The 16,698-nt window shown below is 36.1% G+C and overlaps 1 protein-coding gene across 6 annotated transcripts in view; it reads right to left on the bottom strand.

The window, feature by feature from the left end:
- Positions 1-16,698, bottom strand: part of RNF17 (ring finger protein 17) — a 140,709-nt gene that overhangs the window by 70,813 nt on the left and 53,198 nt on the right. For all 6 annotated transcript variants that reach the window (XM_073894821.1, XM_025875238.2, XM_073894818.1 and 3 more), the window contains 4 exons: positions 8,910-9,063; positions 6,344-6,459; positions 5,258-5,378; positions 2,054-2,174 (listed from right to left, as the gene is read on the bottom strand). In XM_073894821.1, coding sequence (XP_073750922.1) covers positions 2,054-2,174; positions 5,258-5,378; positions 6,344-6,459; positions 8,910-9,063 — 512 coding nt within the window. The remainder of the gene's footprint in view (positions 1-2,053; positions 2,175-5,257; positions 5,379-6,343; positions 6,460-8,909; positions 9,064-16,698) is intronic.

Raw genomic sequence — 16,698 nt, forward strand, 5'->3', positions numbered from 1 at the left:
AATTATCAAGGCAATAATGTGGGTGGGGCATTAGATTAAATAAAGAAAAAAAAAACACTTACCTTATAAGAAGCAATCTCACTCCTAGGTATTTACTCAAGAGAAAATACATACATATGTCTACATACAAAGACCTGTATGCAAATGTTTACAACACCTTTATTCATAAAATCTCTCAAACTGGAAATAGCTCAAATGTTCATCAATTAGGGAATGTATAACATTATAATACATCCAGACAACAGGATAGTAGAGAGCAATAAAGACTACTGATACATGTAACAACATTCATGAATCTCAAAAGCATTAAGCTAAATGAAAGATGCCAGACACAAAAGGCAAAATACACTATGACTCCATTTATAAGAAGTTGTGGAAAAGTAAAAATTATAGAAACAGAAATTAGATCAGTAATTGTCAAGTTTTGGGTGTGGAGGACAAGAAAGAACTACAGAGGTACACAAGAACTTTTTGTGGTGATAGAAATATTCTGTATTTTGACTGTGATAATAGTTATATATGACTATATATGTAAAAGGCTGAATTTTATTATGTTTCACCTCAATAACCCTGACTTTTAAAAAAAGAGAAATTACATATATATATGTATATATATATATTTTTTTTTTTTGAGAGGGAGAGAGAAAGGGCAGGGTAGGGCAGAGAGAGAGGGAGAGAGAGAATCTTAAGCAGGCTCCATGCCCAGCACAGAGCCCGAGTGGGGCTCCATCTCACAACCCTGAGATCATGACCTGAGCTGAAATCAAGTCCGACAACCAACTGAGCCACCCAGGTGCCCCTCAGTCCAATATATTTAAATGTTTCCTCTCATCTCTTTCTCTTCCCTTACTTAGGGCTTACAGTGGAAAAAGGGCAGGCCCTCTCTAGCTTCAAAGTCCTCCAGTGTTAGGGCAGGGAGGGGAGGCAAGACTACATGCTAAGCACATGACTGCAGATTTCTGCTTCTCTGGCTTACTCCGACAGACATTATGTGTGGGTGTTACCAAATATTTGCTTTCTTGAGAACGATATGTGGGAATTCTTCAGAAGACCCTTCAGGGCCACCCTACTGCCTAAGTCTATATTGTGAAAGAATTGTTTTGTCTTTTTTTTTTATTATTATTATGTTATGTTAATCACCATACATCATTAGTTTTTGATGTAGTGATCCATGATTCATTGTTTGCATATAACACGCAGTGCTTCATGCGGAACGTGCCCTCTTTAATACCCATCACCAGGCTAACCCATCCTCCCATCCCCCTCCCCTCTAGAACCCTCAGTTTGTTTGTCAGAGTCTATCGTCTCTCATGGTTCGTCTCCCCCTCCGATTTCCCCCCCTTCATTCTTCCCCTCCTGCTATCTTCTTTTTTTTTTTTTTCAACATATAATGTATTATTTGCTTCAGAGGTACAGATCCGTGATTCAACAGTCTTGTAAAATTCACAGCGCTCACCATAGCACATACCCTCCCCAATGCCTATCACCCAGAGAATTGTTTTGTCTTGACTCCCAACCCTCTCACCCCTCCTCACCATCCCCTGCTCTTTTGCTTCAGGGTTGCTCAACCACTGCTCTGTGTTGGGTACTAGGCACAATGGCTCAAATCTGGTTCTTGTTCAAAGTAACCACTTGAACCCAGAAAGAATTCACATTTCTCCAAATGGGAATTTGGGCTAACTCTACCACTAAATACCCTATCCTGCCACTTCTCTTCCTAATTCTCTTCTCAAATAGGCACAGAGGGCTGCCAAAGCAGATACTCCACCTAGAAATAAGATGCCATTCTCTTTTTCTTAGAAGTACCTTCAATCCCTAAAAGCCATTCTCTTGGTTTCAGGGTCCCTTAGGGATGGAGGGAAAAGCCACTCTACTCCCCATTAAACTAACGACTCCAGTTATTTTTCCGCCTATTTTTCTTGACCCAAGAACAGGGTGAAAACTCCCAAAACTATGACCTAAGCACATTTCCTAAAGGGAATGATATGTCAGTTGTCCTTCTTGTGAATAAAGTGTTATGTACAAACTAACCAACATTTATAGGTCTACTTACCCTACTTCATAAGATGCTAGGCCCTCTTTGACTAGTTGGTCATTTATACTAGTAGGAGTCATTCCAAGAGCACCAAGAAAATCGAAAAGCTCAACTAAGAGCACATTATCTTCCAGAATTTCTGTAAAACATTAAGACGAGTTTGGGGAAAGAAAGAAATGTTGCAAAACATACTAAATGAGGTAATTAAAAAAAAAGCTGTAAACAATTTCATTTTGCACGTGTGGTTTTTTTGCTGAATAATATCAAAGTCTGTAGGGGTAAAAGTAGTATTTTGCAAAGATAAAACAATTGTCTATGTTATCTGTAGCATATACAAATTAATAACATTTTCATTTTAGATTATTGTGTACTATTCTATGACAAATCAAAAGCAGTTTAAAGCTTTTAAATTCAGAAAAATATAAATTGACATATATTCATTGAAGAAGTGTTCTGATGTGCTTTTAAACTATTTTACTGAGTTCATCCAAGTTCCAGAGGACAAAAGAATGAAATTTAGGCCAGTGGTTATCTGCGAAAGTTTACAGCTTTTATAAGAATGGCACAAAGTTTAACACAACAAAAACTCAATCTAGAATCCTCAAACTAGAGATTGGAATCTGGATTTTTTTTTCCCCATCCTTGTGTTTTTAGGACAAACCATCTAACTTTTAATTTCTTTTAGAATACATATTGGTGGGCGCCTGGGTGGCTCAGTTGGTTAAGCAACTGCCTTCGGCTCAGGTCATGATCCTGGAGTCCCAGGATCGAGTCCCGCATCAGGTTCCCTGCTCGGCAGGGAGTCTGCTTCTCCCTCTGACCCTCCCCCCTCTCATGTGCGCTCGTGCTCTCTCTCTCTCTCTCTCTCTCTCTCTCCCCCCACCTCCCCCCTTCTCTCTGTCTCAAATAAATAAATAAAATCTTTAAAAAAAAAAATAGAATACATATTGGTTACTTAAACAAGTAGATCTATTTAGATCTATTTCTTAAACTAAACTGGGTAAAGTTTACATCTCATATGCCTGTTTAATTACTTATGGTACAGAGCACAGAGAACCTGCCTAATATGCATCTGAATAAACAACAGAGTAATTTCTTTAGGAAGCACATACTTCAGTGCACTAAACTATGCACTGAAGGCACACTTCAATGCAGTTTATACCTACACCTTCTACATAATAGCAGCTGGTAGCTGCAGGTCAGAATGATGATTCCAAATAAAAAGATAAAGTGTTACCAGCATCTTATATTATCCAGTCATAAAAATATTAGAAAACTTTTTTCAAGAGCCTAAAAATGATTCCTGACTACTTTTCAATGGACCAGATATATCATCTAAAAAATAAAAGACTAAGCAATGCTGAGCCTCAGTTTTCATCTCCTTATTTTCCATGTCTTGTGTTCCTTTTAATTCTTTGACTTCGTATTTCCCATATATAGAGTTCTTTATTCCAACAGGGCCAACTTTCCGTATGTTCTGTTCCTTTACCAACTTCCCTACTCTGCTAATTAAAATTTAAATAACCCTTGCTTTATAAGGTAACAATGCATATTAATGGAAGGCTCCCCTTCTCATCTATTATTAACATCTTAAACTCTCAATCTCATCATTGTGCAGGTTAACGGGGTGAGATCTTTTAGATTTAAGGAGTGCCAGAAGGCCCTGCTCAAATTATCTAGCAAAATAACTATGTTATGGCTAGTGTCTGGATGTTATTGGTAGAACAAGTAATTAAGTAAGAAAAAGAAGGAGTCAAGAAAGAAACCAAGTCAGGTCTTGATGTTGTCCACGGGAGGGAGGGGAGCTAAAACCAATCGGAATAAAATACCAAAAGCAAAGTTGGTAAGCAGAATTATCTAGGTTAAAGTCAGCTCAAAATCAGTGGAGATTACTCAAGGACTAAGAAGCCCTTAATTTACTGCTCACATCAGAGAAGCCTGATATAAAAATGTTATTGACTGAGGATGCAATATCTATAACCACATTCCTCTTTGAAGAAATTATTTCTTCAGAACAATTTCTCATATCAACAACATGGATAAATTATCACTGATACACCATCAGTTCCTGGTTATATAACCTTGAGCAGCTGATCACTAAAGCTGCTCACTCAGTCTTCTCACTGTAACATAAGCTAACACTCTTCTGGTGGTTGGGTTCATTTAATGGCAGTATGATAAATGTGAACAAACAGATACAGTAAAAACTACCCTGGAAATTCCCATAAATCAACCCTAAGTTAACATAATCTTGTGTGTCTTGCACTAACACTTATTAAGACCAACACAGCCAGATAAATAAGAGACTCCCACCATCCCCTAACCCCTGCATCTAAACCCCTTGGGGCCAGACAGGTTTTAGAACTTCAAATTGAGAAAAGCTACATAAAACATATATTGCATATTTTGTAATACCCCCAGCAGATTCTGAGGCAGCAGCCTACAAACATACATTACTATCCTGAAATGGAATATATGAATATTCACTATAAAGGAGATAAAGACTATATATATCTTCATGTCAATTCAGATCAGGTTTTGCTACTCAACTTTTCATTTCCAGAACACGCTGGGTTACAAAATTGTGAGCTAGTGGTCAGCCTGTATCTTAGACCCAAACTACTCCAAAAAAGAAATAACTTTTTTTCAAAATATGGGGAGAGCCTACAGTTGAATTCACTTAAGTCAAATGAAATGAAAAAACATATGAAAACTATTTAACAGTTATGTCCCACCTCCCCTCACTTTCCTGCACATTAAACATTAGCATTCATCATGCCAAAATCAGGATAGAGCCCTTGCAGAAATGTAACAGAAATAAGAGAAACTAATTTCTGGCTTTAGGGCTTTCAAGAGGCCATGTCCAGGATGACTTTTTTTTTTTTTTTAAGATTTTATTTTTAAGTAATCTCTACACCGAATGTAGGGCTTGAACCTACAACCCCAAGATCAAGAGTCACACACTCCACCAACTGAGCCAGCCAGGCACCCCTGGGATAACTTGATTTTTTAATGGCAATTTTTGTCTTATACTGATTTTATACTCTAGAGCCTGCAACTATATCCATTATACCTAATTCTCAATAAATGTTCTCTCTCACTACTCTTACTGATGACACATTGAATTTATTCTAAGATCTGGCAAATGTTGTAGTATAATGTTATTCTTATTTAAAATTATATATAACCACATAGCAACAAATAAAAATGGAAATAGCTTACTAACGACTGAACATGTCATAAATTTATCTTGAGTCTTTTCTTCAAATTTTTCCTTAGCTTTTTTGGACCACTGCATTGTCCTTATACATGGTTCAATATAGGCCAGCTTACATTTAATTGCCTGTGTCAAACAAAATTGCACCATTAAGGAAAAGTAAAATTTCTAGTTATTTTAGAATTAAAGTAAAATTTTATATGTGTACAAAACACTGTCTGATTATATATTTGGAAAATAAATGTGCAAAAGGCATTTATAAAATATTTTATAAATACCCATAACTGGAATCAATAGAGCATTGGGTTGAATTATTGCACACTCAGACACTGATATAACACACATCTACTGAAAGAATTACAGATACTTATGATATACTGTTAAATGAGAAAAGCAGGTTATAGGACTATTTGTCTAATCCTGTAATTGTTAAAAACAGAAGATGCATCTTAGAATTATATTTATAAAAAATATTCAATAGTTCTAAATGATTCCTTTTTGTTTATATTTTCAAGTTTTTCCTATAATATTTTACCCATTTTTAAAATGAAAAATATTGTTTAACAAGTCAAATGTCTAGGTGTAATGTGAGTTAGAAAATAAGCCCCATTAACCTTCCTTGTCTCTGGGGAATAGATTCTAAGAGAAGGATAATTTTTTACTTATTCTTCCAGACTTCTCTCTTTCTCTTGGACATGTTATATATACTTAAACATAAATGGAATTGCAATAAAAATACTTCTATGATGAAATTTTTTTCCACAAGATACATCATCTTCCTACCACATTATACAGGTATTTCAAAATAACATTAAGAGCTGCAGACCAGTAAATACTTATAAAGACACAAACATACATACACATATACATATATAATTAATGCTTATTTGCTAAGATATACATATATCTTAACAATTTATGGTTGCTATATAGGAAATTACAGTAATGACAGCAACTCTTTTCTAGATTCCATGTATCAAATTATTTACAGACAAAAATGTTTAACAGAGCAATTCTAAGATAAAAATGATTTCTAAAAATATAGTCATATTTGTGTAAGATTCTAACCCTATGACTCATAATAAGATTACCTTCTCTGGGGGATTTAGAAACTCATCTTTTATTTTACGCATTTCTTTAAGTGTTATTTTTGCAGTATTGCCAAAGTCCACATATTTAACTTCAACTTCACGATGTCCAGGCAATCCTTCAAAAATTATGAAATTAGAAATCACAGACTTGGAAAGAAAACAGAATTATCTAGCAAAATTTAGATTGACAGTCAACTATGTTAGAATACTTTTATGATCAACATATAAACTTAATACTTTTTTTTTTTAAAGATTTTATTTATTTGACAGACAGACACACAGCGAGAGAGGGAACACAAGCAGGTGGAGTGGGAGAGGGAGAAGCAGGTTTCCTGCTGAGCAGGGAGCCCAATGCGGGGCTCGATCCCAGGACCCTGGGATCATGACCTGAGCCGAAGGCAGACACTTAATGACTGAGCCACCCAGGACACTTTTTTTAATATAAAAATATTTCTCATATGTGGACTTACAAAAATCAACATAAGGCATAGTTGTTCAGATTTGGTGAATGAGAAATTAACAATTTTAAGATATCCAAAAGACAATCAAAATCAGGATAACAACATAGCTATCAAATGCTAGCTGCTGTGGCCTAAAAGTTAAAAGTTAGGCATTAAGACTGACTGGGTCAGAATCCAGTCAAATTCCATGTGACTCTAAGCAAGCTAATCACTCTTTCTAAAATATTACTCTGAGCAAGTTCCTTTTCTCTCTAAGCCTCATTATTTCATTTGTAAAAATTGGCATACCCATAGAATCCAATCTCACAAGACTTTTTTTTTTTTTGAGGATTCACCTATTTAAAATAATTTGCAAAGCACCGAAGTAAGCATGCACTTAATAAATGTTTACTGTTAGTCAAGACAGGTGATGAAGGCAAAAGATTTAATAATCAAACTAAAGATTCATTCATATGATGATACTTAACTGAAATTAAAAAAAATTATTTGGGGGGATATTGTGAAAAATAAGCAGAGACAGACTTCTATGTCAATCTAGTCTCTATATTTTACCGGATACCAATGAATCCCTTAAAAAGTTCAAACACGTGGAAGTTTGAATAAAAACCTGTCACATTGACCTTTTTGAAAATACTCAAAATACATGGTTGACTTTAGCCTCTCTTAGCACACCTATGCATAATTGCCATCATTTTCAAATTTAAAGAGTAGTACAGTATATATATTTCAAAAATGGAGAAAGTACAGGCATTCTCTGCTCCTTAGCAGAAGTGGAAGCAGATGGAACAACACTGGTACTCAAGAAGATACTTCAAGCAACCTAGGCCATGTGATAACTGGTATCTGAAGTAATTGAGAAGACACATGTTACCATAAGTCTAAGAAGGTGAGGGAATCCCTCCACACTTCCACTGGAATTCTCATGCTAGAAGGATATTCTTAACTGTACTAATGGCATTACATTCTTATCATTCTTCAAGTCTCTGAATGGAGATATAGTTTTAGACAAAACAAACAAATGGACAGGAGATAAAATTTAAAGAACATTTTTTATCCAAATTATCAATCATGTATGAGAGTAGAGTCAGAAGACATGAAAGGTCTCAAAATTTACCTCCATTTATTCTGAGCAAACAATTAGAAGATGCTCCCCAAAAATAGGGGAATAAACTGAAGAGGTAAACATGGGATCCATAAAACAAGGGATCAATACAGGAAAACAAGTATATTGCCAAGTGAAATAAATTCCCTGAATAACAAAAGTCTAATAAGCTTAGACGACTAGCAGTCTAATTGGAGAAGATAGAAGGATGCTTTCACTGCTAGGAAAAAAAAAAAAAACTAACATTACCTGAAAAGTCAATCATGTGGAAAATTGTTTTGAACAATTAGGAAAATGTAGCCATAAATTAAAGAAAATAAAGAGAAAATTTGATGCATTAACTTGAAATGGAAATAAAGTATTCTTTATGACTTAGTGAAAATACTTATATTGAATATGGATTAACTAAAATTGTGATACAGCTATGGGGATGGGGTGGGGAGGGCATAAAAGAGCTAGAAGAAATCTAAAACTGCTATCTAGCATAATAAGAATAGATAACATAACACAATAAAAAAATAAGAATAGATAATATCTAAGAGTAAAATATCAACAAAGTATTACATATATAGAAGAAATAACACAAGTAAATACCAAAAGCAATAGCTGAAAGAATTTGAAGTATTTTTTAAGTAATGTCTACACCCCACATGAAGCTCAAACTCACAACCCTGAGATCAAGAGTTGCATGCTCTTACAACTGAGCCAGCCAGACAACCCTAAAATATTTGCCTTTGAGGAGTGCAGTATAAGTTGTTTAGCACCATTTAACTTTTTAAATAAGGCAGACATTAGAAAACAACAACAACAAAAATAGTTAAGTCCTAGTCAAATCAAAATCTAAGGACTCAGAGATTCACCTCCCAACATTACCACTAGCTTTTTAAAGACAACTGAGCAAAGATCAAATAATATCACTTCCATGATTTAATGTGTACCAACTCAAATGGCTTCAATTTTTAAGCATAACATTTCCCTGTAGAAATAGAATGCAATTTCCTACCAATAACTTTTGCTCGGTACCAAACGCCATCTTCAAATTTAGCTACACAGGCTTGACCTTGAACTGGACAGAGGATTTCCAGATTTTCTCCATCTTCACTTTTATAGAACTCCTCAATTGTCTTTAGCAAAAATAAAAAATCCAGGCTCTCTATCTAAGAAATAAAGGGATTAAAACACTATAGTTTCAAAGAAACAAAATTTAAATGTGGCATGTAGGATAAGGCTTATAAAATTACTGGACTCAGACAAATCAATTGTTAATGTGATTTATATTTGAAATATTTTATTACAGCAGTATATAAAATTAGCAAATATGGACACAACAAAATTTTTTAAAAATCACATTTCCCCAGATATCTTAAGTGTATATCCTTCCAGATCCCTTTTTTTAAATTTAAATTCTATAGCCAAAATATAGTACATGAGTATTTGATGTAGTGTTCAATGATTTATTAGTTGCATATAACACCCAGTGCTCATCCCATCACACACCCTCCTTAATGCCCATCACCCAGTTACCCCACTGGGTAACTGGTAGGTGAGTTATCTCCCCACTCACCTACCTTTTTACAACCCTCAGTTTGTATCCTATAGTTAAGAGTCTCTCATGGTTTGTCTCCCTCTTTGATTTCTTCTCAGTTTTCCCTCCCCTCCCCTATGATCCTCTACGCTATTTCTTATATTCCACATATGAGTGAAACCATACAAGCATGGTCTTTTTCTGCTTGGCTTATTTCACTTAGCATAATACCCCCCAGTTCCATCCATGTTGATGCAAATGGTAGGTATTCATCCTTTCTGATGGCTGAGTAATATTCCATTATATATATGAATCACATGTTCTTTATCCATTCATCTGCCAAAGGATACCTCAGCTCCTTCCACAGTTTGGCTATTGTGGACATTGCTTCTATGAACACTGGGGTGCACGTGCCCCTTCTTTTCACTACCTCTGTGTCTTTGGGGTAAATACTCAGTAGTGCAATTGCTGGGTCACAGTGTAGCTCAGCTCTATTTTTAACTTCTTGAGGAAACTCCATAATGTTTTTCAGAGTGGCTGTACCAGCTTGCATTCCCACCAACAGTGTAAGAGGAACAGTTCTCCTTTCTCCACATCCTTGCCAACATTTGTTGTTCCAGATCCCTTTCTTATACACACACAAACTTTCCATATTTTTTAAAACAAAAATGAGATGATCTCTTACTTGCAATTTGATTACAGTGTGATAATTTGCATTTTCCATCAATTCTCACTTTTGTTTCAGTAAGTATTCCTATTAGTACTTTTAGACCATGTTTAGATATCCCTAACTGGCCCAAACCAGTATCAAATTCAAGACTACACATTATATCTAGTTATCTCAATAAATCTTTTAGGATCTAGTGTAGTCCTCTTTTTTTTTTTTTTTATTGCTGAAGAGAGACTGCTATTTTTCTGCAGAATGCCCCATCTTCTGGATTTATATGGTTACATCCTCATGCTATTATTTAGCTTGTTCCCTCATTAAGTGGAGTCTGTCTCCTGAAATTTCCCCAAAGCCAGAAGTTATATCTATAGGTTTGGTGGATTCAAACCTTTCTTGGCCAGAATACATTTTAAGTGTACTTAGGTTACAATACATCAAAAGACAATATTTTACTGACTCAATATTAACATGCTAAGATTCACCTACAGATTGGGGTGATGATTCTGATCCCTCTATTGTACAGCTGTGTTTTTACCCTTGTATCCACCAAGTAATTCATTTAATAATACTCTGGCATATGAATGTCCAGTTTCCCATCAACCTTCCATCAGATGGTTTTAAAGTGAATTGATCATTCTTTAAATCAGTAAATTCAGTAGGGTTTGTGAAATGACTACACTACAGTGAATAAACTAGAGATTTCCCTTATTAATAAATAAGACTATTTGGTTACTTAAGTTCTTAAAGTTCCTAGAGTACCTAGAACATTGTTCCCCCACCAAAAAAAAAAAAAAGAAAAAAAAATCCCAAAACACCAAGGATGTCTGATTCTCTCTCTAAATACCAATTCTTAAAGTTAAAAAATATTTTAAAATCTATTTCAAATGGCAAAAAATGAAGTTTTTCTTTTTTAAGTATTATAATGCAAGCAGAAATTTTGTGAATCTGTCTTTTATTTCATTTAAATTACTTTAAAAACTTCAAATTTTTAAAATTTTTATTTCTAAGTAGGTTTTATTCATATTCTTCCATCCAAAGTGAACAGTGAAAAATTCAACAGAGGAATGACATCAGCAAAATAGCAGACTAGCTCCAAGCTCTCGTTCCCCCACAGAAACACTGGGGGGAAAAAAAAAGAGAGAGAAGCCATATGAACTTTGTCAGAACTATGGAAAAGTCAAAGGTTTATAGCAACCAAGAAACACCCAATCAAGCTCCTGGCATTCAGATAAATCTCTGTCAAAACATTTGCTGAACACAAGCTAAAGGAACAGAGACTTCAGTGATCACATGCAAGGAACAGTCTTTGCAAAAATAGTTTGAAAAAGTCTCAAAACTAACCAACCACTGCAGTCTTAAACAATAAGAAAATCCAGCAAATCCCAGGGAGGTGGGGATCTTATTTTTCAGAGTTACCACATTATAATAGTCAAATGACCAGTTTTCAACAAAAAATCAGAAGAAATACAAAGAAAAAGGAAAATATGGCTCATTCATAGGAACAAAACAGAAACCACTCTTGAGGAAGCCCAAAGGACATACTAGACAAAGACTTCAGAACATCTGTCTTAAATATGTTCAAAGAATAAAGAACTAGAGGAAACCAGGAAAACAATAAGGTACCAAAATGAAAATACCAACAAAGATACAGAAATTATAAAAAGGAATCAAACAAATTCTGGAGCTGAAAAGTAAAATGACTGAAGTGAAAAATACACCAGAGAGATTCAACAGCATATCTGAAACAAGCATAAGAAAGGATCAGTGAACTTGAAGATAGGACAACTGAAATCATTAAGAGGGGAAAAGAAAGAGTGAAGGGAAGAGAGGCTAAGGGACTTGAACAGAGACCAAGGGCACCATTAGACATAGTAATATACACATTACAGGAGTTCCAGAAGGAGAGAGAAAGGAGCTGAAAGATTATTTGAAGACATAATGGCTGAAAATGGCCCAAATTTGATGACATACACGAATCCACAAATCCAAAAAGGTCAATGTTATGAGTTGACTTGTATCTCCAGGATATGTTGGAGTCATAACCTGAGAATGTGACCTTATTTGGAGAGTTTTTTTTTTTTTAATTTTTAAAGACTTTATTTATTTGACAGAGACAGAGTGAGCAGGAACACAAGCAGGGGGAGTGGGAGAGGGAGAAGCAGGTTTCCCGCTGAGCAGGGAGCCCAATGTGGGGCTTGATTCCAGGACCCTAGGATAATGACCTGAGCCGAAGGCAGACGCTTAATGACTGAGCTACCCAGGCACCCCCTGGAGACAGAGTCTTAACAGATAATCAAGTTAAAATGAGGTCATTAGGGTAGGCCTTAATATGATTGGTGTTATTAAAAGGAGATGATTTCGTACAGAGACAAACACAGGAGAATGCATGTGAAGATGAAGGCAGAGATTAGGGTGATGCAGCAGAAGTCAAAGACCACCCAAAATTTCCAGCTAACCACCAGAAAGTAGGAGAAAGGAATGGAAGAGATTATCACTTACAGTCCTAAGAAGGAAAATACCCTACTGATACCTTGATCTCACACTTCTAAATTCCAGAACTATGGGACAATAAATTTATGTTCTTTAAGTCACTTAATTTGTGTAACTTTGTTATTGCAGTCCCAGGAAATGAATACACATTTTGGTTTTGAGAAGTAGGGTGTTGCTGTAACAAATACTTAAGATGTGTGTGTGACTTTGGAATTAGGTAATGGGCAGAGGAGAAGTTTTGAGGTGCTTGAATGGAAAAAGTCCAGATTGCCTTGAAAAGAATTTTGGTAGAAATATGAATGTTAAAGGTGTTTCTGGTGACATCTCAGACAGAAATGAGGAACATGTTATTGGAAACTGGAAGAAAGGAAATCCTTGATATAAAGTGGTAGAGAAGTGGCTGAATTTTGTTCTGTTGGACAGAAAGTAGAATGTTAATATTTAGCTGAGGAGATCTCTAAGCAAAATGTTGAATGTGCAGCTTGGTTTCTCCTTGTTGTTTATAATAAAACATGAGAAGACAGAGATAAAGAAGGAATTGCCAAACATAAAGGAACCAGAACTTGAAGAATTTATAAAATTCTCAGTTTATCCATATTGTAAACAATGAGAATGTATACTTAGGACACCAAGGGTGTGGTTGGACACTGCTGAAGAGATTATGGGCAAGTGACTTGTGGATCCAATCATCTTCGTAGAAACACTACCAGCTTGAACTTAAGGGGACAGAGATGGGAAGAAGGAAGGCTGTTGGACTTGTGGGATTTTATAGGGAGGAAGTGAGCTGACAGGGCTATCAGCCCTGAACATGTGTTATCTTTCAAGAAAAAGGAATAATGACCCTGAAGGTGGTTCAGAGGCTGGTGTGTCTGCCACTGCCACCAGGAGCCCAGAGAGCACAGGCCTGAGAGGCAGGACTGTCTCATCCTCTGTTCCAGGAAGTGCAGCCTCCTGGGTTCCAGAGCATGAGGACAACCCCTCAATTCCAACAGGTGAGGCTGCTTTCAGGGCTAAGGGGGCAAGGCCACCACTCTAGTAGGACTGGAGGGTGGAGCATCCAGCCAATGAAGATGATTCTCAAGTCATAAGAATCTAATAGAATTTGTCCTGCTAGGTTTTAGGTTTGTCTGGTCTCACATATTCAGAGATAGAGAAGAATTTTGCTCCAGCTTGAGTAATACCCTCGTCTTAACCTGTACTTGCATTAGACTATGAGATTTGAGACTTTTGGTTGATGATATTTATATATAAGATTTTGGACTCAGAATTGATGCTGTAATGATTGGAATGGGGTGAATGTATTTGGCCTATGGGAAGTACATGCATTTCTGATAGAGCAGAGAGTAGACTGCTTTGCAAACAGTGTCCTCCCCAAAACATATGTTGGAGTTCTAACCCCAAAGTACCTCAGAATGCAACCTTATTTGAAAATTGGGTTTTACAGAGGTTATCAAGGTAAAATAAAGTCTTAGGCACTAAGACTTTATTCCATATGACTGGTGTCCTTACTAAAAAAACTGAGACAGACAAGTACAAAGAAAATGCCATGTGAAGAAAGACGAGGAGACTGGGGTAATGAAACAGAAGTCAATGAGTGGTAAAGATTGCCAGCATACCACCAAAATCTAGAGGAGAGACATGGAATAGATTTTACCTCTAAAATCTCAGAAGGAATGAACCCTGCCAACACCTTGATTTTAGACTTCTAGACTCCATCACTGTGAGACCATAAACTTTTGTTGTTCAAGCCATCCAATTTAAGGTACTTTGTTACAATGGCCCTATGAAACTAATACACTCAACAAAACCCTAAGTAGGACAAACCCAAAGAGACTCACTCAAATGCATTATAATCAAACAATAACCAAAGACAAAGACAGAATCTTGAAAGCAGCAAGAGAGAAGCAACTTGTCATGTACAAGGGATCATCAACAAGATTACTTGCTGATTTCTCCTAAGAAAGCTTTGAGGACAGAAGACAACAAGGAGATATCTTTTTTTTAAAGATCTTTTATGTATTTGACACAGAGAGAGACACACAGCAAGAGAGGGAACACAAGCAGGGGGAGTGGGAGAGGGAGAAGCAGGCTTCCCGTTGAGCAGGGAGTCTGATACGGGGCTCGATCCCAGGACTCTGGGATCATGACCTGAGCCGCTTAAGGCAGCCGCTTAACCGACTGAGACCCAGGCACCCCAACAAGGAGATATATTTAAAGAGCTGAAACACAACAACAAAAAACCCTATCAACCGAGAATTACAGATCCAGCAAAATTATCCTTCAAAGACGAGGGAGAAATTAAGCCATGCACAGAGAAACAAAAGATGAGGGAGTTCACTGCCACAAAAGGGAGTCCTTCATGTAGAAATAAAAGAATGCTAGAGTGTAACTCAGAGTCACAAGTCAATATGAAGATCTGTGGTTCAGGTAAATAGAAGGACAAATATGAAAGCCAGTATTATTTTAATTCTGGTTTGTAACTTCACTTTTATTTCTATAGGATAATATCTATTTCTTTAGGATTTAAAAGATAAATGCATAAAATTATAAATCTATGTTACTGAAAGGTTAATTTGTGACATCAATAATATAAAAGGGGAATGGAGCTGCACAGGAATAGTTTTTGTGCAATTAAAGTTGGTATAAATTCATATTAATTGTTAACTTTAGGATATATGTAAACCCTATGGTAATGATAAAAAACTTAGATATATACAAAAGTAAATAAGGTAATCAAAACATGAAACCACAATATTTGCACACCCATGTTCCTTGCAGCATTATTCACAATAGCCAAGAGGTAGAAGCAAACCAAATGTCCACTGATGGATGAATGGACTAATAAAATGTGATATATACTTACAATGGAATATTAGCTTTAAAGAAGGAAATCTTCTCACACAACAATATGAATAAACCTTGAGGGCATTATGCTAATGAAGTGAGCCAGCCACACAAAGAAACACTGAATGATTCCATTTATATGAAGTATCAAAATAGTGAAATTCATAGAACTGTGGTTGTCAGTGGTTGGGGTAGGGAAAATGCAGAGTGTTTGTTCAAGACATGCAGAATTTCAGTTCTGCAAGATGAAAAAGTTCTATAGATCTGTTGCACAACAATGTGAGTACAGTTAACACTACTGAACTATACATTTAAAAATGGTTAGGGCGCCTGGGTGGCTCAGATGGTTAAGCATCTGCCTTCGGCTCAGGTCATGATCCCAGGGTCCTGGGATCGAGTCCCGCATCGGGCTCCCTGCTCCTTGGGAGCCTGTTTCTCCCTCTGCTTCTCTCTCTCTCTCTCCCTCTGTCTCTCATGAATAAATAAATAAATAAAATAAAAAAAAATGGTTAGATGGTAAATTTTATTATGTTTTTATGACAATGTTTTTCAAAAATATTAAAAAAGGACATTACCAAAAAACAACTAAACACAAAAGAGGGAAGTAATACAGGAAATGAGAGACAAAAAAGCTATAAGATATACAGAAAATAGCAAAATGGCAGAAGCCTTTCCTAGTAATAGGTCCTTTATTATTTTTTTTTAAAGATTTATTCATTTCAGAGAGAGAGCACAAGCAGGGGAGCAGCAGGCAGAGGGAGAGGGAGAAGCATGCTCCCTGCTGAGCAAGGAGCAGCCTGATGCAGGGCTCAATCCCAGGATCCTCGGATCATGACCTGAGCCGAAGGCAGACACTTAACTGACTGAGCTACCCAGGTGCCCCTAATAAGTACTTTAAAATGGTTTAAACACTCCAATTAAAAGGCAAAGATTGGCAGAATGGATTTTAAAAAATGGCCCAACTATATGCTATTTATAAGATATTCACTTTAGATCCAAAAACATACACAGGTTAAAAGTGAAAAATTGGAAAATGCATTCCATGCAAAAAGTAACCAAGAGAGAACTGGACTGGCTATGCTATTATCAAACAAAATAGACTTTAAGTCAGATAATATTACAAGAAACAAAGAATGACATTATACATTGATAAAAGAGTCAATTCACCAATAAGATGTAACAATTACAAATACATATGCACCAAACATCAGTGCCCCAAAATATAGGATGCAAACATTGAGAGAATCGAAGGGAGACAGTGCTTTA

Source organism: Callorhinus ursinus, unplaced genomic scaffold (genome assembly GCF_003265705.2).
Source record: "Callorhinus ursinus isolate GAN/ISIS: 27379988/994484 unplaced genomic scaffold, GSC_fseal_2.0 scaffold7, whole genome shotgun sequence".
In the NCBI taxonomy this organism is placed as follows: Eukaryota; Metazoa; Chordata; class Mammalia; order Carnivora; family Otariidae; genus Callorhinus; species Callorhinus ursinus.